This window comes from Myotis daubentonii, chromosome 9 (assembly GCF_963259705.1).
Source record: "Myotis daubentonii chromosome 9, mMyoDau2.1, whole genome shotgun sequence".
Classification (NCBI taxonomy): domain Eukaryota; kingdom Metazoa; phylum Chordata; class Mammalia; order Chiroptera; family Vespertilionidae; genus Myotis; species Myotis daubentonii.
The window spans coordinates 58,258,304-58,284,606 of record NC_081848.1 but is presented as its reverse complement, the minus strand read 5'-3'; the positions used below and the strand labels follow the sequence as shown (position 1 = coordinate 58,284,606).

General features: G+C 40.3%; 1 protein-coding gene across 2 annotated transcripts in view; it reads right to left on the bottom strand.

Annotated features, from left to right (window-relative positions):
* The window catches only part of NELL1 (neural EGFL like 1), a 705,206-nt gene that overhangs the window by 267,163 nt on the left and 411,740 nt on the right, over positions 1-26,303 (bottom strand). For both annotated transcript variants that reach the window (XM_059709145.1, XM_059709146.1), the window contains exon 14: positions 11,536-11,658. In XM_059709145.1, coding sequence (XP_059565128.1) covers positions 11,536-11,658 — 123 coding nt within the window. The remainder of the gene's footprint in view (positions 1-11,535; positions 11,659-26,303) is intronic.

Sequence of the window (26,303 nt, the reverse complement as noted above, 5' to 3'; positions counted from 1 at the left end):
ATTACAGTTATGAAGTAGCAACGAAAATAATTTTATGGTTGGGTCACAACATGAGGAACTGTATTTAAAGGGCCAGAAGGTTGAGAACCACTTGTATAGGGGATAGGAGGAGGCAGAAAGGCAAGTGCAAAACACAACACATTCTACTGGTCTGTACTAGTTAAGCATTCCACCAATATCCTATTAAGGAAGGGCTGCAGTTAGCACTATCCCAAATTATGTGGACATTTGAGCATTATTTGTAAATGTTTTCCAACTTATCTTTTGTATCCTTAGAGTCAAGAGAAGCCTCTAACTATTAAAAAGTATCTAGGTCAACCCGGCCAGTGTGGCTCAGTGGATGAGCATTGACCCATGAACCAAGAGGTCATGGTTCAGATTAGATTTGATTCCTGGTCAGGGCACATGCCCAAGTTATGGGCTCAATCCCCAGTAGAGTGTACAGGAGGCAGCCGATCAATGATTCTCTCTCATCATTAATGTCTCTCTCTCTGTGTCTCTCTCTCTCTGTCTCTCTCTCTCTCTGTCTCTCTCTCTGTCTCTCTCTCTCCCTCCCCCCTCTCTGAAATCAATAAAAAAAACATACTTAAGAACAAAAAAGAGGTTTCTGGGCCAAGCAGAGCCTGCAACAGTACTTGATCTAGGCTCCTGACTGCTTAGTTCTCACAGCACAATAGACATTAAAAGGGACCAGATCTACCTTGCCTTAAAATATGACACCCAACTAGGTACTACAGTTTCTTTGTTTTTTGTTCTACGTAAGGTGAATATGCTTTGCACAGATTCTGAGCTACTACTATGGGCATGTTAAGTATAAGTGGCACCATTCTAGAATAGTACCAGTTTTTAAATACTTTGAATTTATTGTTCCCCAAACAGACCATAATCCAGCAGGTAGCCTAGAGATTGCCTATGACATGTTTAGATAATGTTGCCTAAAGAAAGCCTCCTGGTCCACTGAGAATTGTTATTTAGAAAGGAAATACAGTCTTAAATTGATTGCTCAACAGAAAGTCGATGTTCAGTAGCCTGTTATAAAATAAAATTGACTGATATATATTTATTTGGCTCTGTTAATCTCACGAGTCATCTCAGATGTGACAATTATGGATAACAAACATCTATGTACCTCATCAAAGTGCAACCTCAAAATGCACTTGTCTAAGTGTCAGAACTCCACGCCCTCTGACATACAGGCTGGTTTAACCTGTTTTCCTCAAACCCCAAGGGACATCGTTACTGTCCACTGGGCTGCAAACGTTAAAAGGTAAGCACCGGCTCTGGTAAGTGATGGAAAGTGACTTAAGTGCATCCAAGAGGCTCTTTCTTTGCCCAGTAGAAATGCACTTTAAGGAGAAGAATATTAGTGGCCAGGATGAGACTATATCAAGGTCAGCCTTGTTAAGCCAAAATAACACAACTGATATACTGTGTCCAATGCTACACAAGTTCCCTGGCCTTGCAGTCTTGCGGAACTGTTGCTGGTTTCAAGGCTGCAGTATAGCTCCTGTGTTGCCTGTACATCTCTGACAAAGTGATGAACATAATGTCTCTTGATAACTCAGACTAGACCATCAGTTTCATTTTCTTGTTTCAGTCACATTTTTCAAAGAAAGCATCATTAAACTTTAAGCATTATAATCTTCCCTTGGCACAGATAACCTTCCTTATCTTAAAATTAAATCAGCATTATAAAGTGCCCCCACCCCCCCGCCTTTAGCAGTATAACAAATATACCCATGTTTAAATTTAGTGACAGGTAAATATTTGTATGACAATGAGTTTGCACAAAGGTTTGAAGTTATTTAAATACTGCTGAATTGATAACAAATACTCATGGTTATATTACTACCCATCTACTTTTACGATTACTAGTAATAGTGCATGTATAGTCGGCAAGCATTTATGGAGCTGGAGGAGTGGGTTGTGCGAGTCCTTATCTGCCGCATCCCTTCGGAGAAAATGGTAGTGGGATGATGGTTTTAAGCTTCTTTGTTTCTGTACCTAAGTCATAGCTTTTCCCTTTATGAAGAGGAGGGTTGGTTTGGCAAAGCTGAGGAAAACTGGTAGAGGTGTGTCAGAGACCATGGCTCAAGCATGGTACAAGCCACCTCTTCTCTCAGACCTCCTGCACTCAGGCAGCGAGATCCCCAGAGTTTCCCCATCCCTGTGCCAACACTAGGGCAAAGATCTGACCAGATCTCTGCATCCCCTCTTCCCACTTTAACCCTACGACTGAGAGGATGAGGGGCGATTCCTAAAGTGGGGCCTGATTATCCCAGAGAGACCAAGGTAAAGGCAACACTGTGATTCCCACACTGACCCACAGTTATTTTCTATTGATTCAACCTTTCCAAGGATTGGAGAGGAAAATGGCATCACTCCAAACCTCCCACAGGCAGTGGCAGAGTGATACTCCATTTTTATGAAACAAAGTGATCCTAAGTTTATCTATGGTTAAAAGGGAAAGTACCAACAGAAAAACAGATTCCATGTTGTGTTAAATAACATAATGCAATAATGATCTAAGCCTCATAAATGTTTCCCATTGGTTACAGTGGAGCCACAATATGAAAGGACAACACCCCACTCAACAGCACATGCCACACTGGGATGGGTGAATGTCTACAGAGGTCTCGTAGGACATGAAGGACAGTTATGTCTTGAGTAACTTGTGTTTCCCTTGTTCCCTTGATTTCCCAGCATGTTAAGTGCCTTCTAGCTCTACCCTGAACCTATATTAAGATTGCTGAGTAAATAAGTGAATGAGAATCAAGAGGGTCCAAGTAAAGAAGATTTTGAAATAGATACAAAAAATACATGCAAATGGATGTAAAAAAAAAAATGTAGCCACACCTGGGCTGCTTTGCTTCTCAATTTAGGATAGCGGATTTGATCATTTCAGATATAATTATGTTTGGTATTCATAAGATATTCAGTATCCATGTGGTACATTCAGATCTATGGGAATGAAACATAAAATAAATGTTCTACGCACAATAGATATTGTCTTTGAACTTAAATAGCAGACCCATTGATGATTTTCTAAAACATTAAAATAGAAATGAAACTAGCATTTACTTTACAATTTTAAGTTCCCTTTGATTTTCTGAATGGTGGTGTAGTAGTAATTAATACATCAAGCCACAAGAGCAGAGTTGGCCTGTGTCAGAGGAACTGGCCAGTTCTCTTTTGCCATCAATATATGTTTACTGAGCACCCAGGAAGCATAAGGTCTTCTGTCAGTGGAAAAGGCTGATGTATAAACAGCAAAGTTAAATGAGGCATAATGCATTAAATACTTATAATCAGAATTGAGAGGAGAAAATTTATTCTGAGATGATCAAGGAAAAAATGGGATTTGAGCTAGACTAAGAGGGATGAACAGAATTTCAATTAGAATAGGCGAAACATGGAAAAAGTTGATCCTATATATTAAATGATCCCCAGTAAAGGGAAGGGGACTGGAAATCACCTGGGCTGGCCTATTAGGAGAAAGGTTAGCTCCCTCTCCAGAGTGACTGGTGAGGTATTGGGGACAAATGACATTGTAAGAGAAGAGGCTCCAAATATTCAGATGGGGCCAAGTTGTTGCAGGGTCTTGAATGCTAAAGAGTTTATGTTTTATTCATTAGGAAACAGAGGAAACAGCTTTTCTAGTAGAAAATTGTGTCATCATTCTGTAGCCCACTCTTCGGGTCTATACATATTTAAGCATGGCATTATGGTTCTGCATATTCTGAACAAACCATTTCTTACCATTATATGTTAACATTTGTATCCCTGTGTTAAGAATACTTTCTAATAACTGTTTGAACTGAGCTAAAAAGTGTTTTGTCATCCACACCCACATGAGTCCTGTCTTTATGTTTATTTTTGTGTAGTTAAATCATTTAATAATAGTAAAAAATTGATAAAGTCAAATCTCTTATAGTCACCTGACCTGGTCCAATTATTTCAATATGATCCTGAAAAAAATCTTAAACACTACCAAAGGGACCCCTTCCACATCATCTTCCACACGTGGGAAAGTTTAAGCGGCTCTAATTGTGAGAGGTATAGTCCACATTTGTTGCAAAGACTTTTTCTATTAACAGAATATAATCCTGAGCTACCTCTAATCAACCTTCTTTCTAACTTTATAAATGAATCGGTGTAAAGTAGAACTTCAAATCCTACCTCGAAATGTTGTGAAATCGTTCTACAACCAGAGGAGCACTCTTAGAAATACACTCACAACCCTTGTCCATTTATCACTATGAATGTGTTTTTACAAAGGCCTGCTCAAAATGGGTTAAGCCATCCTATAATGTCAGTCCACTTTGCCTCCCGCCATTCTCTGTAACATTTTGTCTCTACACCTAAAGGCAGAGTTTTAGATGGAACCTTCCTGAATGCTTCCTCATTACATTAAACGCATTTGAAAACTACATCTAGAGTGCTGTAAGTATTTTTGCCAAAGGCTCTCCTATTCCCCTTGCTATTTGCTTTAAAATCCTCAAATATCACCTTCTCTGATTCACAGCCCAGCAGTTTATCAATTTTATTATCATCAGTGATGTCTTATTAAAACAACTTACCTTTCTATTCTCCCTTTCTCCCTCTCATGTTGCCTCTGAGTCTCTGGAAGCATCTTTGTGCATATGAGACACCTATATAATTTAATTCAGGATTTCATTTCCATCTTTAACATGAGCCATCACATGTGATATAATCTTTCTGTTTATATTATACAAACCTTCTCTCACCTTCTGTTCCAGACTACCTGTGTCTTTTTTGAAAATTTTCCCAGCATCCCATCAAACAGCAACTCCTAGGAAGCAGTGTGTCTGCAGGTGCACCTCAATGTCAGCCAGCACATAATGAATGACTTCAGAGCACGTGGGATTCGGAAGTGCCTTAGAATAAGCATTCACCTATGATGCAGGAACTTCGACAGTGAACTGGATTTTATTATGATTTTATTTGAAAACCAGTCATCCATTAGCAATGCAGACTCTACATGAAAGTCAGTTTGCACAGCTACATTTGGGTGTGTGTTTTCTTCAGGCTGGGTGGGGGTAAGGCTTGAGTGGCCTAAGTACTTCTGTGTCTCAGGAAGACTTTTTCTTTTATGTAAAATCTTCCAGATAAACCATGCATGCTTTATTAGAAAAGAATCTTGAAATGTTCACGCATCAGGAAAATGTTGAGCATCTATAACATCTTTAGTTTTTTTTGCTAACTGTTGGCTACACAGAGACACATAGCCTTGGCCTGCAGGAAACAGACAAGTAAACAGTCAAGGAGAACATGGGATTATAGGGACTGGTGTGGTGTTTGGAAGGTGTCTGATGCTCAAAGAAGGGTGGCTCACCCAGGCTGAGGTCGGGGGCGGGGGGGGAGACGGTGGGGGGGCTTTCAGGACTTGAACGGGAAAGACAAACAAAACTACATGGACATAAACTGTAAAGTCATTAAAGAGCCCCTTCACGTGGTTTGAAAATAAAACATTGGGCAAGGGAAGTTGAATTAATCTACTTCTCTAGAAAACAGGAAGGTGAGGGGACACTAGGCGTGTGATACCATCCACTGTCTCTGTAAATGCTGAAGTATGTTGGGCAATGGCTTTGCAATAGTCTCTGGAATGATTCTTCCTCCAGTAAAGACTGTGGCAGAAGGCAAATGGCTACTCAGATGATGAGCCAATAATACCCCCTTGACTCCTTGGCTGTGATTTCCCATTTAAATAATTCTGAATTTTAAAAAATGGGGTCCCTGCATATCTTTTACTTAAGAAAGAAGATGAAACTAGACACAAACATTTTGCCACTTCTTAACAGAAGTTGTTAGCAGAGTTGGGGAGGAGGTGCTTCCTTTACATTTATCTAATTTCCCAAAGAGAAATTTTCCCTGGGCCTCTTGGCCTACCGTCTCCCTCTCCCCTGACTGATTGTGAGCTGTAGAGAGGAACTGCACATGGGCAACCCTGCTCTTTCCTCACTTGCTCCCGAGGGACCAGGAGACCTTAAAATGTGCAGAGGAAGCCCTGTGTGCACATGCTCTATGGGTTGCCTTGGACACCTGTGATTAGCTGCAGGAGCCTGGTTTAGGGATTCAATATTATCAATACTGTTGTCATGTACATAAGTCATTCTTGGGCATGATCTTTATCAGTATTGATATTGATGTTTTGGTCTCCACTTGCTTGATTTGTTTCTCTGTTTCTCTGTTCAGGATGCAGGTAGGAAAAACAAGGGTATCATTTGTAGGCACTACTCAAACCAGGAAAGCTATCATAATAAATTACTATATTGGTCCATAAGATATTAATCACTTCAGGTACCCTGAAAAGGCCAAGTTTCTGAACCTATAAAACAAGGGTCTGATCTTCAACCACATGGATGAATAACCATAAAGCAAGCCGGTAATGAGAAAGAACTGTGACACCAATCCTCAGAGAAGCAGAAAGGAGGCAGAGGAGAGCACTAGCAGCACCCCAGCTCCTGCAGTCATCAGCTCTGAAGCCCCCCACTTTTTGCCTTTAGGTTCTATGACACCTGGAAAGCTCACTAATGCTAGTAGACAGCCAACTTCAGAAGCACACAGTGTCTGACATATGGGGGTTAATGCTCTGTGGTCACCATCTTAAAGGTCTCAGTCATTTCATCTTTGAATTTGTGTTTTGTAACAGAGGTCCCATGGGACAATGGAGCACATGATTGGGGTTTAGAGCCTGAGCTCATGTGTAGCCCCACCTCCCACCATCTCCCTGTCTCTCTAGGCTGGGTTCTCAGTTCTCCATTTCCAAACCCGGGGCCCCCAGATCCCTCATAGCCTCTCCCTCCCCATCCATCAACAACTGCCTTACTCTGTCCCCAGCAGAGTCCTGTGTACAGACACACAAAGGGTCAGTTCGGGTATGCACTCTTGCTCTGGGTGTGTTTCCAGGCGGAACATAGCTATGCCATCCCTGCCCCTAGCTGGAAGCACTTGGGTGCATTTGTGGGAGATGAGGGAACTGGTAAGGAGGCTACAGTCCTCTTGCGTTGTCCATCTGCTGTGGACTCGGGGTGGAAGGAAAGCTACAGAACGGGCCTCCCCTGCCCCAGCCAGGTCAGAGCGCATGTACACAGGGGAGCACCACAGACCGTGGGGGAGGGGCCTGAAGCTCCTATGATGGTCTGTGCTCAACCCAAGACAATCCCCATGGCCAAGGTAGAGACATTAAATAGCAAATTAAAACACCACGACAGGCTGAGGTAGAGACCACAGACGAATGATAAAAGCATTATATTTTGTTACGTTTAAACAGCAGAATTTTCCTACTCCTTGAACAAGGACCCCACTTTCATTTTACTCTGGTCTCTGCAAATCACACAGCCACTCCTACCGGTCGATTTCTTTGACCTGAAACCAAAGGAGTCCTAACTGACATCTAATATGCCTTTCATGTGGCTCTATATTAGAAGTAATTCTATATAAGCCTCTTTCCCTAAGATAATACCATGTTGTATATTGTTTTATTGTGTTGAAAGCCCTTGTTCAAATCCTTTTCCTACCCTAAATGGCAAATCTCCAGTGGCCCTATTTTCAGTTGTTTTTTGCTTTTTGTGTGCCTAAAATTAGTCTCCTGATACAGAATTCCCACTCACCGTATGTTTATGAACTACATGTCAGTCTTATCAGTCATTATCAGTTTTCAAGGGTCATCATGTCCAGCCCCAATGACAGACAAGAGCACAGGATTAGCCTATCAGCGACTTATGGACAACTGCCTGCTTAGAGCCCACCTTCAGTTCCAGGCGATCTCAGGACTGGGGAAACAGAGCAACACTCCCACAGACAGCCCCAACCCTCGCGTCGGGTTGTGTAAATCTAATTTGAAACAGTTTGTAAGTGTTTTCCTCACTTAACCCCAAATATTTAGCAGCAGCTACTCCCTATTTTCAAAAGTACTTTAGTCTGTTTCAAAAATGTCCACAAAAATATTTGTAATTATAGATTCTCATTGCACTCTCTCTTCCCTTTTTTATCTTCTTTACTGTCTCTAGTTAGAATATCAAAAGATGAGAGAGAGAGAGAGAGAGAGAGAGAGAGAGAATGATGAACAGCTAGGGAGGAAAAGGAAGTGAAAGCATAAATGGAAAAGAAAAGGAGTAGGAAATAGGAAAAAATGATGAAAGAAAAGAAAAAGGAAGGGAGGGAGAGGAGGGAAGAAATGAAAAGCAGTCACACTAACTGGGTTAAATCAGATTCAACTATGTCTTATTCAAGTTTCACCTGTGAAATAGACTAATGCTAGCAGCCCACCAGGGATACAGTGGGGACTGAATGAGATGACATACATGAACACACCCAGCAAGGTGTCTGGCACGTACATACTTGTGACTGTTTTTGAAGCTGAACTGGCATTTTCCATCCTCGTGAGAAATAAAAAACTCCTCATATGAGCATCAGCCATTAGGAAAGCCCATCTGAGAGAATTCACACCAATTAGTATTTTTGAGAAATCACTGCCTTGTGTTTTGGTTGTTAATGGAAGTGTGAACAGGTAGTCAACATCATGTCTAGAAAAGCTCTTACACATTGCCAGAAAATAAAAAGAATTAGTTCAATGTCTGGTGATCCTTATCCACCCGCCTCTGTAGGTGTTTCAGTTACAGGTGGGAAAGTCACCTATCAAATGCCCACGATGAAACCGAGAGACAAATTTGGGTACAGGTACACCTCAGAGACATTACAGGCTAGTTCCAGACCACTGTAACAAAGCAAGTATCAATAAAGCGAGCATCACAGTAAAGTGAGTATTGCAATAAAGTATCTCAATCATTTTGGGGGTGGAGGGTCTTCCCTTCAGTTTATGTTTTTTAATGCAGCATCTGTGATGCATGATAAAGGGCAGTGCAATAAAATGAGGTCTGACTGTACTTCAGTCAGAAGATTGAGCTTTAAGCAGCTCATGAGCTGCCTCCTCCTTCTTCCTCATCTCTGCACCACTAATAATACTGCCTTCATTTCTTATAGCATTTGCTATTTTAAAACTCTCCCATACATACTCCTTTAATAAGGCTTTGCAGTAGCATTGTTGGATAAACACAGAAGGTGGTACTAACCCGAGTTTACTATGTAAAAATATAGACTTTGCAACTCACCAGTAATAAAATCAGGTCTAAACCTCAAATCTCCAAACTGTTCGTCTAATTCTTCAACTACACCGCAATGCCTCCCCAAGCAACATTTATAAAACATAGGATTCTTCCACCTTGCTGAGGTCAACACCATTGGCTATGAAAATCACTTCAAGAAAATTACTTTCCTAATTCATAACTTTCAAGAAAAGATGTATTTCTAGACACCAGAAACATTATTTGAACCCATATTTTTCCCACAGTTGAACTTTCAAACTCCACAAAGGTGAAGTGACCACTTATCACAATGCTGTTAGAGGACTTAGCAAACACAAACTCACTGCACCAGCGCAATTAATATTATTTGACAAGGTAACATAATTCGGAGACAAACGCATTAAAATCAAATCCCTGTGTTGCTCCCTCCTCAGATTTACAGCATGAACGTGCAGTTACTAGCAATGGGCTTTGTAATCTGGGGAACTCTATTAATGTTTATGTGTTTTGTGTTGCTTTGAAAATAGTTTCAGCCTTTTTCTAAAAGCTGAGCACTGGTTTCTTTATTTGCCTCATGGAACTGAAAAAAAAAAACCCCACAAATATTACATACATAAATTCCCATTGTAAGAGATGCAGACAATATTGAATACATAGCAATGAGTGAATTCTATTTCACACACACACACCTATGGGGAAGATGGAGGACAGTTTGCATGTTTCCAGTGCCTATGCAGTTGCATAAATGTGAGTGCAGACATTTTAAAATAATGAATTAGATATGTGAGGATGCTATATGTACTGTCCTGTAACTTGATTTTATTTATTTTTCTTTTCTTTTTTCTCCAAAATATGTCTTGGAGATCTCTTAGTATGTATGTATGCATGTGTGCATGTCTATCTATATGTGCACATGTATGTATGTATACACGTGTGTGCACATACATACACTTAGAGTTTCTAACCACTCTATTCTATTCCATGATACATCAAATAGACTAAATTATTCCATTACCGAGGATAATTTTGGCAGTTTCTGGGTTTTGATGAATACATATGCCACAAAAACATCACTGTGTCTGCATATCATGACCACATGCTTTTCTAGAACACATTTCAGGAGGTGGAATCAAGAAAATTCCTACATTGCTCTTCAGATTTATAAATATTGATAGGTTTTGTCAAATTACCACTAGAAAGGTTCACCAATTTAAACTCTGTTATGTATGAGGCTATTTACCCCAAGATCACCAATAAAATGAAATTAATCTTTTCAAACTAACCCTTCACCTAATTATGAATGTGGTGAAGTAAGTCATTATTTCTCTCTCATCATCAGGATGTCATCTCTGTAGAGGATAATGTGCTGTGTGTCCTTGGGCAAGGTACTTAAACTTTCTGTGTCTCAGTTTTGTCACCTCTGAAATGAGGGTGAAATAATACCTATTTTTTTTCTGTTTGTCTGTTTGTTTGTTTGCTTTGGGGGGTGGGGGGGGGGGCTGGGGCTGTACATTTTGCCTCTTCCAATATGATTGTGTCTCCTTCCCCTTTGGTTGATTCAGTCACTTAACACTTACTTAAGGAGCACCTACAATATGCCAGGCACCCTTCTTCCAGTTGCTGGGAACAGAGCAGGGAGACAAGACTAAGTGGTCATTCTCATGGAGCTGACATCCCAACGGGGAGACAGACAATGCATAAACATGTAGATGTGCAATATTCTATCAGGTTGTGTCAGCGAAGAAAAAATGAAGTAGGGCACAGAAGTAAGAGGTAATAGGGGTGTCATTTTAAACAGAATGGTCAAAGAAAGTTCCTGTAATGAGTGACACTGAAAGAAATGAGCCTGGGGGCTGAGGGGACAACAAGCAAAGTCCTGAAACAGGAATGTGATGGACATGTTCCAAGAATAACGTGGTCATGAGAAAGGAATGAGGGGGAGAGAAAAGAGAGAGGCTGAGAGGACACAGGGACCCAATGCTGAACCAAAGGGAGGAGTTTGTATTTTACACTAAATGCAAATGGGAGCAAGGGCACTGACCTCTGAATTTGCTGAGCTGCTACAAACAGAGAGAGCAGCTGAAATTTTAGGCTTTCTCCCTAAATAGATGCCTCCAGTGTGACCACAAGCAGTGCCCACTTGCTCTCTGAGCAAAGCCTCACAGGGAATGGAGGCAATCAGAGCATCCTTCACCAGCTCAGGACCAGAGGCAAAGCTGAACAGCCATCCAATTGTGGGACTATGCCCCTGACCCGCACGCATACCTCTTTCATTCAGCCCAAAAGGTACACTCAAAGCATGTCTCCTTTCCTCTGATGCGCAGTGCCCTTTCCAGCTGATAAACCAGGAGAAGGAGCCCTGACTATGCCAGAGTGTGAAAGCATTCTGACATGAGTACCGAGAGCCCAGGCAGGGCAGCAAGCCTACCTCTGCAGATGGTCCCGTTCCCCACATAGCCCGGTTTGCAGGTGCAGCTGTGTCCTCGGACAGTGTTGGTGCAGATGGCATTCTCATCACAGTTGTGCTGCCCACTGCCACATTCGTCGTGCTCTGTACACAGAGGTAAAAAGAAAGAGAGACACCTTTATTTAAGTTGGAATCACCGGTGTTGAAAAACTTAGTTGGGACTCCCCAAATAGGAATGACAGTGACTACCATCCGTGCACCGGGACGTTACTGTGTACAATCAGGTTTCTCTGCCTGATGTGGTTGAAATCTCAATGACTCTAACAGCTGATGTGATTCTCCCCACTTTGCAGGGAAAGTGAGTGTCAGAGAAGTCAAGCGACTTATGCAAGTCACAGGATGGATGTGTGCTTGTCTAAGAACATTGCTTCTTCCATGTTCTGTGAAGGAAAGACTTCAAGGCAGTGGTGCTCAACAGGGCGTCATTTGGAGTCCTCTTTACCCCTTGAAACATTTGATGGTGACTGGAAATATTTTCGATTATCATTATTTGGGATAAAGGATGCCACAAAACCTAGCGAACAGAGGCCAAGGATGTTGCTAAGCATCTTACAATGCACAGGAAAGCCCACCACAACAAAGAACTCATTAATGTAAAATGTCATTGGTACCAAGGATGGTAAACCTTTCCTCCAAGGTTAGAAAAAGAGACAACCCTACATGAGAGATTCTATGGCTTCTTTCAAACCAAGAGGGTGAGACTAGAAAGGAAGACAGTTACATAGCCTGGCAAAGGAGCACTGACCAAGTACTTCTTAAAGACTGGCACTGGTCACAGGGAATGTTGGCCAGGCCCAGGCTGTGCTCTGAGTAGAAAAGCAATTTCCTCACAAGACTCTCTCTAAGGGCTTTCAGCAGTTTAATTTTCCATAGAATCTGTTTACATAGGGTTCAGAATTTAATCTCTGGTTTAAATGTGTAGTACTGTGATTATATACAGGGTGGGGCAAAAGCAAGTTTATAGTTGTTCGTATATAAAATAATACAATAATTAAATAATAATACAAGAATAAACTGTGTTTCACATACTCACAACTGTAAACCTACTTTTGCCCAACCCATATATTCAAATAGTGGTGATATCCTTAAACCACAAGATGTGTGTATGGAAGGGAGGGGGGGGAGATGTAACAGTACACCATGGACTAAAAGATTCCAAGTATGAAATCAAGATTTCAGAGACAACTATACTTTCTACTCATAATAAGAAAGTTTAAAGGGACTAAATGATTACTTTGGAAATAAATAAACAATACAGGAAAGACTATGTCTTTTAATCTCTTTACCATCTGCTAATATAACATTTTAGAAATTTTAAGAAGAAAAAAATCAAGTCGGGTTATTAAATCATAAAAGGTTCTAAAGTAAGTGTTGAAGTCCCAGGTAAAAACCCCAACAAAATAACACTAATTGAATAAAAATTAAAATTCAATACAATCTGTTAACTATCATGTCCTGTTCGATCAATGTAGAAATATCACCTATCTTCATTAATTTCCATTCTAAATTTCGTAACAGAGACCCAGAAATGAGCTGTTTCAGTCATGCAATTAAACTAAAAGCGCACACATTTGACTGGATTGAACACCCTGGCTTTTTCCAAAGGAAAGTCTTCTTTAGGCCTCAAGACCAACCCGAACTGTCAGTGAGAAACATGCACAGGTTAGCAAGCACTGGGAAGGGAGGAGATTTATGAGCGCACACTTCTAGTCTGCGCTACAGTCATTTCCAGCACACTCCCAAAATAGCATAACCCTGTGGAAGTCTGACCAAATTTACAGACCTATCAAGCACCTGGTATGGGCAGCTGCAATACCAGATGGTTTTAGGAACAACATAAAAAAGGTCTAAGAGTACAGAATTCGACTCCAAGAGCTTTCCCACCTCCTTATTTAAATTCACTTAATAAATAATTATTAGTGTCTGTACTGGGAACACAAAATGAGTAGATACAATCTCAGCTCACTTGAACATTTTAATAGGGGCCACCAGACGGCCATATATAACACAAGGGAAGAGAGATAAGAGTTATAAGTGGGTGACCTTACATTTTATCATACAAACAAACATATTTCAGAGTCAAAGGGGGTTCTGCTAATAACTATAATGGAATAATAGGCACATAACTCAGGATGACCTAAGCAAACCTGCAAGTGTAGTTATGCCAGATAAGAACAAAGATGGACTAAGAATTCGTTACAGGAAATTTCTATGAATAGGAAGAAAGGGCTTCTTGTAAAACATAGTACTTGAACTAGTCTTTAAAAAATGGTTGTGATTTTATTAGCCAGAATTATCCAAAAATGGCACTCCAGAAAAAAAGAACAGTGTGAAGAAAGGTATTGTTTTATGCAACATTCCAAAAGTTTGGTCCCTCCTTTCCAACCTGGTCTTTTTTTCAGCTTTGTTGAGGCATAACTGACAAATAAAATTCTAAGATATTTAAAGCAGCATTGAACAGACTGTCAAACTACAGCAGGAAGGCCGGGGAGGGTTGGGGGATGGGGTGGGGGGGTGGTAAGAGATCAACCGAAGGACTTGTATGCATGCATATAAGCATAACCAATGGACACAAGACACTGGGGGGTAGGGGAGGTTGGGGGAATGTCAAGGGGGAAAAAAAGGAGACATATGTAATACTCTTTGTAATACTTTAAGTAATAAAACAAAATTTAAAAAAAAATAAAGTGTATGTTGTGATGATTTGATATATTATACATTGTGAAAGGATTCTCTCCATTGAGTTAATTAACACATCTACTGTTCCTGGTCTTAAATCCTCATATCATTAAAGCAAAGCTTCTTCTCTAATGAGGAGGCCCCATTCTGTCCTGCAAATGTCTGAGTTCATTCCCATTTTGTCATGGTGTTTCCCTGGCTCAAAATATTATCTCCCAGTTGGAAAAACCTGTGTTCCTGCCTGGCTTCATACACCATTCCACACCCACACTCTTGCCATGAAGCTTTCTTCACCCGCTCCTCAAACCACATGAATTTGACCATCTTGAAACTTTTATTACATTTAATATCTTTACCTCTTTGGAGGCAATCACAGCACAATATGTAGTGATACTTATGAGTTTTATCATTAATGTCTTATTAAGTAATAACTTTGAAGAGAGGAATCATATCATATTTTCTACAACCCTGACATTTTCTACAACCATCACTACTTTACATAATTAAAGATGTTGAGCCCAAAGAAATCTAAGCATTGAGCGAAACATTGTACATACATCATTGAATTATCCCAACAATCATAAGAAGTTATGTTTGCTCATTTTACAATGAAGTAACTGAGACAAGAAGACATTAAATAACCTTCCTAAAATCACAAAACTAGTAAGTAGGGGAGCTTGGATTTGTGACTCTAGACACCAGAGGTGACCTCCACATTACTGGGCAGTTGGAAGCAATTTGGGTGTGTTTGAAGCTAAGCCAAGACACAAGGGAATGATTCCATGATGCCAAAAATGAAGACTGTTTTGTGTTTTCTTTCTATACTGGCCCCAAATACCTACTTAAGATGTGATCTATCCCCAAAGGGCACTTACTAGCTTCCTGAAATTGACTCAGCCAATCTATGTCTTAGTTTCCTGATATGTACAAGTGTGCATAATAATAGAACTTATCTCCTGGGATGGTTGTGAGGATTAAATTACTACTGCGGGTAAAATACTTAACCACAGCACATCACAGCTAAATGCTCCATAAGTGTAAGCTATTTTACTGTCACTATTGCTATTGCCATTACTACAACTAGTAGTACCACTTCTATACCACTAGTACTACTATTACCATTACTACTGCAATTACTTGTGAAGAGACTTCATTGTTGGGTGGTGGTAAAAACTGGCTAAGAAAATGTTCTCTTTCCTTTAAGGGTGATAATTCAGGTAGAAAGGCTGTGAATAGATATGCTTTTGAAGACAATTAAATTAGAACACCTCTGAAGATCCAAGGAAGTATTTGCTTAGATTCAATTATGGTCCCCAAGAAACAAGACTATGGATTGGGAAGGTGAAAGATGTATGCTTAAGATTGTTGATGTGTGACCCGAGTTTGGAGTGTCAGACCTCTCAGGACAAAGGGTAATGATGATAATAATTACTGTTATGTTGGCTAATACTTACTTAGCGCTCATGAAGCGCTGCCATTGTCACGTAGTTCCTTGCTTCTTTCTCTTTTCTCTTTCACAGGGTAGCTCAGAAGGACTCTAACTAATCCACCTCAGTAACATTGCAATCAATTGCAATCAATAGCCACTGTCAATTAACACATTGTTTTCCTTAGAAAACTAATCAGGACCCACACAAGCTACTAAAACAATCAATGCAGCTGTGGCTGCAAATGCCTCATGTGTAGGGTCTGGCTGGCGTGTAGCTTTACTTCATTCAAGGAAATATCTCTTGTACTTTACAAACATATTACAATAACCTCACTGGGATATGCCAAGCTGGTCTTATCAGTCACATTTTACAGATGGAGAAATTGGAATTTGGATCACATTAGACGCTTTTCTTATAAGTACATAGGTAATAAGCTTTACATCTGGAACTCAAACTCCCATCTCCTCATTCCTTCTGCATTCTTTCCAAAACCCCACTTAGACCATGGCGTAGGTCATATTTACTTAAAAATAATTGAATCAGGCAGTCACAGGAAACTTAGAAGAAAAGAGCTTGTAAATTAAATAGAATCAGGTAATGATATGTTGATGTGTTTATTTACCACAGTGACTTTGTGAGGGGAAGAGAAAGGGATGTGTTTCAGGAGCTCTCTTTGAGGCAGGCCTTTTGTTTCATAAAGAATTGCTAGAGACACAGTCCCTGGACTGTGAGAAAATATTTACAAAGCATATATCTTATTAGTGCCTTGAATCCAGAATATATAAAGAACCTTTAAAACCCAGTCATAAAAATATAACCCAATTAGAATATAGAAAAAATATTTAAATAGACAATCTCCAAAGAAGATAGCAAATGGCTAATATGCACATAAAAAGATGCTCAACATCTTCAGTAACCAGGGAACGCCAAAGCAAAACCACTGCACAACCACTGGAATGGCTATCATTAAAAAGACAGACAATAAGTATTTACAAGAATGTGGTGAAATTGGATCCCTTGTGCATTGCTAGCGGGGATATAAAATATTCGGGAATACTTTGGCAGTTCTGCAAACTATTAAAGACAGGATTCTCACATATCCCAGCAACTCCATTCCAGGTATATACCCAAGAAATATGAAACACATGTCCACACAAATACTTGCACACTGATGTTCATATCAGCATGATTCACAATAGCCATATTGTGGAAACCACCCAAATATTCCACAACTGATGAATGCATCAAGAAAATGTGATAAAGTCATATGACAGTATTCAGTAATAAAACAGAATGCAGCACTGCCACATACTACAACATGTATCGTGGGTTAACCTCAAGAACATTTTGTTGCCCTAACCAGTTTTGCTCAGTGGATAGAGCGCCGGCCTGCAGACTGAAGGGTCCCAGGTTCCATTCCGGTCAAGGGCATGTACCTTGGTTGCAGGCACATCCTCAGTAGGGGTTGTGCAGGAGGCAGCTGATCAGTTTCTCTCTCATCGATGTTTCTAACTCTTTCTCCCTTCCTCTCTGTAAAAAACCAATAAAATATATGTGTTTTTAAAAAAGAACATTTTCTTAAGTGGATAAAGTCAGTCACAAAAGATCATATGCTATGTGATCCCTTTTACATAAAATTTCCAGAATAGGTCAATCTATAGAAATAGAAGTAGATGAGTGGTTACCTCGGACTGAGCTGGAGGTAATGGCGTATGACTGTTAATGCGCACTAGTTTTCTTCTTGGGGTGATGAAAATGTTCTAAAATTAGATTATTATAATGGTTGTACAACTCCAAAAATATCTTTAAGACCACCAAATTATACACTTAAAGGAGGTGAACTTTATGCTATGTAAATTATATCTCAATAAAGCTATTAAAATTATTAAGAAGAAAGTTCTGAAATAAGTTAACACATTAATCTGTGTCATGTTTTAGGAGAGTGATGTAAAGACACAGCAGAAGTCATTCTTGGATTAATTGATTTTACACAAATGAGGATTAGAAATGTTAGTTATATCTAAGAACTATGCCATACTTCCTTAATTGAAAAACAGCATTTATTTAATAGCAATATTTTTGAGAAAAGTAATTATGCATAAAATGTATGCATCAATTACAAATGATCTAGTTTCTTAAATGTGAAATCTGAACATCTTTGCCTTAGGCTCAAGAACATATGTTATTTATAATCCAACACAGTGCTTGAATTCAAGAAACAACTTTCTAAATCAAAATAAATACTACTCTACACACCCTACTTGCCAGAATGGACAACTAAATCTCATTCATTATCAGGCTCCTTGCCACCCCACTTTGCCCTCCACAGGAGCCCACTATGGTCCTGGAGATCTTAGAGGAGAACTTGTGAAAGAGCTATCTGATTTTTACGCTGGTTATTGACGTACGCTATAAATTGTAGCTTGGAGCCCTGCTAATTCCCTGCTAAACTCAGGTGCTGAGATTTTTGCCAAGAGCAGGTCCTCTAGTGTCAGAGCCCTGATTTTTGGGAATACCACAAATCCATTCTCCCCACTCTTTACACTATGTAAAGAACCTACAGATCTCCATCTTCACTCTCCTGGGTCTAAGCTACTTTAGTTGAGACCACTTTTACCTTCCAAACACCAAACCCAAAACCCCAGTGCCTCTGGTTAGCACAGTCTCATTGAAAATGTGGACTAATTCTTTCCATTGGCCAAGAAGCTTTGGGTCCCTGGGAAGCTATCCTTGACTCTAAGCCCTAAGGAGGGTTATGGGCAGAATGATATGATAGTAGGGTTGCAAAGAAGAAGGTGGGGATGAGAAGTGGAAGGAGACTAACTAGTTCCCATCCTTCCTTTGTGTGTGTGTGTGATTTGCATAATATAGTCTTCAATTTTTATTATTATACTTTATATGCATCTTTTCTCATTTTGCCACAGCAGTAAGAAACAAATCACAAAGTAGTAAGTCAATCAAGAGCTTTTCTTCTCAGATATATAGTGTTATGTATTAAATATGGCAAGTTCTTTATAGTATTTATTAATCATTTATATGTGATATTTGTACATACATAGAAAGTCTATAAAATGTATGTTAAACTATTAACAATTATTTACAATAGAGGATGGATAGAGGATAAATGGGAGGTACTTATTCTATTTATTCACTTTGTACTATTTTTATTCATTTATTATTTTTAATTGATTTTTATAGAGAGAGAGAGGGAGGGAGAGAAGGAGGGAAGAAGGAACAATGATTTGTTGCTCCACTCATTTGTGCATTTATTGGTTGACTCTTGTATGTGCTGATTGAACCTCAATCTTGGTGCACTGGGACAACACTCTAACCAACTGAGCTACCTGGACAGGACTATTCACATTGTACTTTTAAATTTTTTACAATCAACATGTATCTTTTATTACTAAATAATGGATGTTTTGGGGGTGTTTTAATTGTTTGTGTTTAGGTGTTTTGTTTTGTTTTAAGAAAAAAATGGTCTCCAGATATATCCAGAAAAGACAAAGCTTTAGCGGTTGACAGACGGGGATACAAATCCCAGAGAGATTTGACAAACTGTCTGCGCTGCAGTTTCTGTGTGTGTAAAACGTGGACAATGATGTCATGACCAATGAGTTGAAAACTTGGTTTAGTCTCTGTTTCCTAAGACCTGTACAGGTTTTACTACAGAAATAATCAAGAAGCATTTATATAATGAACGTTTATGGAACGAAATTTTGTAAAGCACCTTGTATCAATTGGGGAATATAGTAAGTGCTCCAAAAATTGCTAGGCCCTCACCACCACCAGCACTACCACCACCACCACCATCCCCATCATTATTATGGTGTGGTGTTGGCCTGTATTTTCCATGAACCCTTCCTTAATAATTCCAGGAAGATTTTACTAGGAGCTTTGTTAGTCTCTGATGCCAGAGACCAATTCCAGCATGACAGCAGGGCTGCATCTGGGAATGGATGAAGGCATTTCCCTAAACCTGAATAGGGTACATTAAATTGATTTCTTGGCTGCTAATTCCCCCATTCTGACAATGGACTCTGTACTAAACCCTGGCCCTTTGAAGTGTATATCTCTGCCTTGCCTCAGGACAAGTTGTATTAATAAAAAGCATGGGGTCCTGGGGACAAGGAGAACCTAAGACCTTAGACTTAGGACCTTAGAACTTAGCTCCTTTAGCTAAGTTCCTCTGACCCCCATATGCCCCTCAAAATTATATTTCGTCTCTGGGCTCTTTATTCGTCTCTGGATTCCTATTTAACATCTATGCCCAGCCTTCTCCAGATTCCTGAATCCTTCTTAATGCTGGAACAAGAGCACCAACACTCTGAGTCCAAACCCAGCATTGCTCACTTTGTGATTTAAGCAAGAACAACTACTGTCTTTGAGCCCTCAAGTTGTCATCTGAAAATGGAAGCAAGAAGAGCCATTGCACAGAGCTGTTGGGAAGATTAGCAGAGAGAGCTTGGGACAAGTATCGAACAGCATGCCAGCCAAGTGACACGGATTCGGTAACTGTTAGTTTTGTTCCACAGGGATACTTAGAAATGTATTGCTAAACTACAAAATTAATGAAAAGCAGAATTGCAGTCGACTGTCTCTGGGTTTCTTTTAAAACATCTAGTCCAATAGGAATATCCAAAACAAGAATAAAAGAAAGAAGTGAAATTGTTGTTTGACTTCGGTTTTATAAAATGGTCACATAGCATCCCCCAAAGTGACCCTTTTTCTGGGGCCCTTTATCTCTCTACTATGAAGAGGTTGGTCTGCGTTTCTTTTGGTTCCACAACCACCCAGAGGAACTCAGAAGAAAACCATCTAAATATAATACATAGCAAGAAAAATAATACTTCGTTTTCTTTATCAAAGAAGTTTGCCATCTCCTTTAGGGAATCTTGGCATGAATGTGTTATTCTTTCCTTTTCTGAAGCACGGTGATGGTGCAAAAACAAATAAACCTAAGAAACCTGGGAGAATGACTGGCACAGGGAAGAAGGTTCTTTCCCCCCCCTTTCACCAGTGGTTGTAACTCCTTAGCCAAGTGCTCTGGGGGCCAGTTGACGTGTGAGGTCTCAAGGCAGATAGAATAGAATCAAAGGGAAACACAGACCCCTGAAAATGTGCTAGTCCTATCACCCTGCTTTCCAATACATCCTACTGATGTCTTTCTACATACCCTACTGTGGGGGGTTGAATAGTGTTCCCCAAAAAGTTATGTCCACTGGAACCTTAGAATGTGACCTTCTTTGTAGCAGGGTCTTTGCAGATGTAATTAGTTAAGATGAGACCATATTGGATAAAGGTGGGGCTTGTAGCCAATGACTGTTGTCTTTATAAGACAGTGGTTCTCAACCTTGGCTGCACATTAGAATCACCTAGGAATCTTTTTAAAATCCTGGTTTCTCCAAGATGAGGCCCAGAAATCAGGATTTTAAAAAGATTCCCAGGTGATTCTAATGTGCAGCCAAGTTTGAGAACCACTGTTAGAAGAAGAGAAGACACGCAAAGTTACACAAGGGAAGAACGCCAGGTGAAGACTAAGCAGAGATGGAGTCCGGCTGCCAAAAGTCAAGGAAAACCAGGAGCCACCAGAAGCTGAAAGAGGCAAGGAAGAATTCTCCCCTAGAAGCCTTGGAGGAAGCATGGACCTACTGACTCCTTGATTTTTGGTTCTGACCTCCAAAATGTGAGAGAGAAAACTTTTGTTGTCTTAAGCCACCCTGTGTGCGAAAATTTGTTACTGCAATGCTAGGAAGCTAATATACCAACCTCATGTATAATTTCATACCATAAGGTACTGGGAACAGAGGAGAGGCAAGGGGCCAGGGAGGACTTCCTGGAGGAAGTGCCATGAAATGATAAGATTGACTGTGAGTAGCCAGGCAAAATGAGGCAGGGGATCACCTTTGAAAATGACTGACTCTGACACGCGAACTCATTTTTTTGGTTGATTTTTCTTTGTTAAATGGCATTTAAATATATAAAATAAATATCAAAAATATAAATCTTTGTTTTACTATGGTTGCAAATATCAAAAAATTCTATATGTGACACGGCACCAGAGTTAAGTTAGGGTTTTTCAAAATGCTGACACGCCGAGCTCAAAAGGTTCACCATCACTGGACTAGGTGAATAGAGAGACAAACTTAGTACAAAGATGGGGAAATTTCCCTGGCCAGGTAGCTCAGTGGGTTAGAGCATCATCCCAATAGGCCAAGGTTGCTGGTTCCATCCCCGGTCAGGGCACATACAAGGATCAACCAATGAATGCATAAGCAAGTGGAACAACAAATTGATGTTTCTCTCTCCTGCCCTCTGTTGACTTTTCTCCTTCCAGATTAGACATGTAAAAAGAAAGCAACTCTCTTGAATAACAGGTAATTATTCAGCACGTATTACCTCCCTCCCTCTGAATCCAGGCTACCTTCAGAAACATGCTTGTAACCAAGGGAATGTGACAAAGTATATTGCATGACTTCTAAGGCAAGGTCAGAAGTCTGGCAGCTTCTGGAATGCTCATTCTCCGGGCCCCCTATATCTCAGGAGGTTATTTCTTAGAACCCAGCTGCCAGGCTGTGAAAAGCTGAGGACACACAGCCAAGCACAAGTCCATACTCCAGTCAGTGGTCCCAGCTGAACTCAACCCAGGCACAAGACATGTGGGGGGAAAGCTTCAGATTATTCCGTTTCTCAGCTGTCTGAGTCTCCCCAGTTCCTGAAGTCTTCCCAGCTGAGGCCCAGATAATCAAGGAGATAGCAGCCATCCTTGCTGGACCCTGTCTGGATTATTCATCCACAGAATTGAGAAGCAGAGTAGACTGGTGCTTGTCCTACACCAATTGCTGTCCACTACACAGCAATCAACAACCAAGACAGTATCTTTGGCTCTGAGCCCAGGGCCTGGTGAGAAACAGGAGCTCTAAGAGGTCTTGCAGAACTATGCTGAAATGCAATCAAAGACTGTGTGTGTTCCTCTGAGACAGCCTTCCATCTTAAAAGGGAGATGGATTAACGGATGACTCACTAGCTGTCAGTTGTTTCACACTGTCTTTATTCTGCAAAGACTTCAGTTATCATCTAACATGGACGGATCCTAAAAGGAACCCAAACGAGGGCAGGTTTGCAGCAATCAAAATATGTTTTCAACAACATCAACTAAATGATTGCCCCGGGAACTCCAATGCACATGTTGATGGCACTGTCAAAACCTGTCACCAAATTCTACATCCAGTTTCCTGGTTGATGCTGTCTGACAATGCACTCATAGGGGAGGAAGTAGAAAGTCATAGAATCAAAAACAAAGGTTTTTCTGGAGAGTTTTTAGGAGGCCAGAGCATAGATGAAGTTCAGAGACAAGGTCCTATCCTAATCAAGAACGGGGCTGGGGGGCGGGGGGGGGGGGGGCGTGCAAAGTGCAGTGATGAGCTCTGGACACACACAGTCAGGTTAGTCTCAATTCTGCTCCTGAATGACTGTGTGAACTTACACTTGTGATGGGTTATCCCTCACACTGTTTCTCCTGGAGTAAGAAAGGCTGGATAAAGAGTAAATTAGATAATATATATGCAATGTTATTCAAATATTTATCATGCACCCACTGGGTTTGCACCACTCCAAGTTCAGAAAACAAGATGGTAAACAAAGACAATTTCCCTGCTATTATGGAGATCACGCTCTAGTGAGGGAGACAAACAACAAATATTCATGCAAAGAAATATGTGATGTAATTTGGGGGAGTGATAACTAATATGGGGGAAAAGAAAGCAAGGTGTGAGGTGTGATGAGGGTACTAAATTAGCGTGGTCTGGGCAATCTTCTCTGACAACATTGTAACATAGACTTGGATGAAACATCTAGGCAGAGAGAATGCCAAGAAAAAGGCTTGAATAGGGAAAAAGGAAAATCAGGAGGCCTGGGTGGCAGAAGTGGAGTGAGGAAATGGGATGATGATAGAACATAAGGTCTTCCATGTAGCTATGGGTCAAAGCAAGGAGGTCCTGTTAAGCCATCAGGATTGTATTCTCAGTGCAAAGGGAAGCAGTTGGTGAGCTCCCCATCACCTTCTACATGAATTGCTTAGCACAGCGCCCAGCATATCACAGCACAAGATGAATAAGCAGTTGGGTTGTCATGTTATTATGCACTAATGTCAAGGTAGGACAGCAGAAACACATTCCCAACCAGCAGATCTGTGTCAGCCCCACACTCAAAGTGAGCAATAAGTGTCACAGTGTAGGGCCTGCAGACAACAAGTGGGGCTGATATTTTTGGCCAGACACACAAGATATAAAAACAAGGAAACAAAAAGAAGCCTGAAAACATGACAGGCATTCTGCTCTCACACAGACCACATTATTCTGTTCTCCATGAAAATCCAAGCTGGGAAGTGATGATACTTCATGCAAGAAAATATTATTATCTGCTTGTGACTGAGTCACTGAATAAACTCTGAGCTTATTGAAGCTACGACCAGGCCTTGTTTCTGCCCTTCACTTAAAGACCTGGTGTCTCACTGTCTAACACAGCAGCCTCTAGTCACACGTGGGTAATGAGCTCTTAAAATAGGGCTATTCTGGATTGAGATGGGTAAAATACACACTGGATTTCAGGACTCACTTCCATAAACAAGAGTGTAAAATACTGCAATACCTTGATATATTGATTATATATATCGAGATAATAATATGTTGAATATACTGCATTAATATAATTTGTCAAATTTTATTTCACTAATTATATCTAATTTTCTTAATGTGGCTACCAGAACATGTTAAATTATACATGGCGAGCATTGTATAACTATTGGACACTAATGTATCAGGTGCTCCTTAAATGTGGGCAGGAAATAAATAAGGAAAAGAAATATCTCTCTTATTTTTATTATTTTATTTTATTTTTTTCATTTTTAGCCAGGGATGACAAATTAGCTTTATCTCAAAAGCCAGGTCTGTCTGACTGTGATTGCCTCGAGTGCTCTATTAGAAAGCAAACAAGTCTCTAGCTTGTTGGAGAGATTGCTAGGGTTGATTTATAATATTTGCCATGTATAGAGGAGGAGAAGGAGACAGTCGTATACAGAGTAATGATTATTTTTATATGGGAATAATAATACCAATAATTTCCTGAGACTGCATTGTGCAGTGGGCATGTGGTAGATATTTAGTCTTGCTAGATATTTTCCAATCACAAGTATGTTCCATTTTTCACAACCTTGAAAGGTGGTAATTACCATCCCTGTTTTAACTATGTGAAAAAATTCAGAGAGGTTATTTTCCTAAACTAACTAAACACCAAGTTCAAGACTCAAACCTAGAGCAGCATCTCTCCAAAGCTCACATTCTAATCACAACTTGCTGGGACCAAATATGACATCCTAACAGCAGAACTCCCCGGAATGCTGGGATCTCCATCCAGACAATATGGATCTCTGTCTTCTGCTCTCTTCAAAAAGGTGGTGTTTGACTTATTCTTTGACTGGGATCTGTGTGCCCACCTTTTGGAAATAAATAATGGCCTTAGTGGAGTGCACCCTCAAGCCTTTTGCCTAATTTAGAAGGTTAGTCTAGACCAGTGGTCCTCAAACTTTGGCCTCTATAAGGATATGGAGAGCTATTGAAACACAGACTGCTGAATCCTACCCCTAAAAAGTTTCTGATGCAGATGGTCCTGGGTAGGGTCTGAGGACTTCAATTTCCAACATGATCCTGAGGAATGCTGATACTGCTAGTGCAGGAACTACACATGGAGATTCCTAAGTATGGATCCAGCTCCCAGATATTCTTGGGAATAAATCTTCTGAGGAATGTTTCAAATGAACCAATGTCCAACTAGCAGGATCTCAGTGGTAGAATCCAGACATAAACATTTTTAAAATCTCCCAGAATAGATGTGAAGGTTGAAAACCACTAAACTATCTGCTCCTTCTGTTTAATTCTCTTTTCTTTCTGTTCCAAAAGATAAAACTGGAAAAAAACAAAAACAAAAACAAAAAAAACAACAACACCAAGCCCACTCCAGGGAGGGGGCCAAGCCGAAAATGTTTCGCTGTGGGCAAGCACAACCTCGGGACTGCGCTCCTGCCTGAGTATTGGGGAGTAAGTGCAGGGGAGTCCGGAAGTCACTGGACATGTAAGGCAGCAGGAGGCAGAGCCCCTAGAAATGCCACTAAGCAGCTGACATTCATCTACCCTATAGAGATACTTTAATAGGGATTAAAGTTCAATATGGGTTTAGTCTCTGTCCTTTGCTTCATAGCTGGAGAATGTTCCAATGTGAAGGACACTGACATTATAACTGTCATTTGGCTCAACAGGAACGAAATTGGATGGAATGGAAATCATCTACATCTGTGAGGCTCCCCAAGGAGAAGGCCCAGTGCAGCTTGCATCTAATCCTATAAAATCTACAAAGCCAAGAATTTCAAGTATAAACACCATGCTATTTTTTTTTTCATAAAAGTAGGACAAATCCTAGGACTCCAGAAATCTGATGTTGACTTCTTCCTTTGCAGTGCCAAAAGTGAAAACAGCCGACGGTCTCTAAAACCTTTCTTTTATCCCTGTCACTCAACAAAAATCAAAAACATCAAATGACTTCTTATCTGTGAAATGTCTGGTGTTT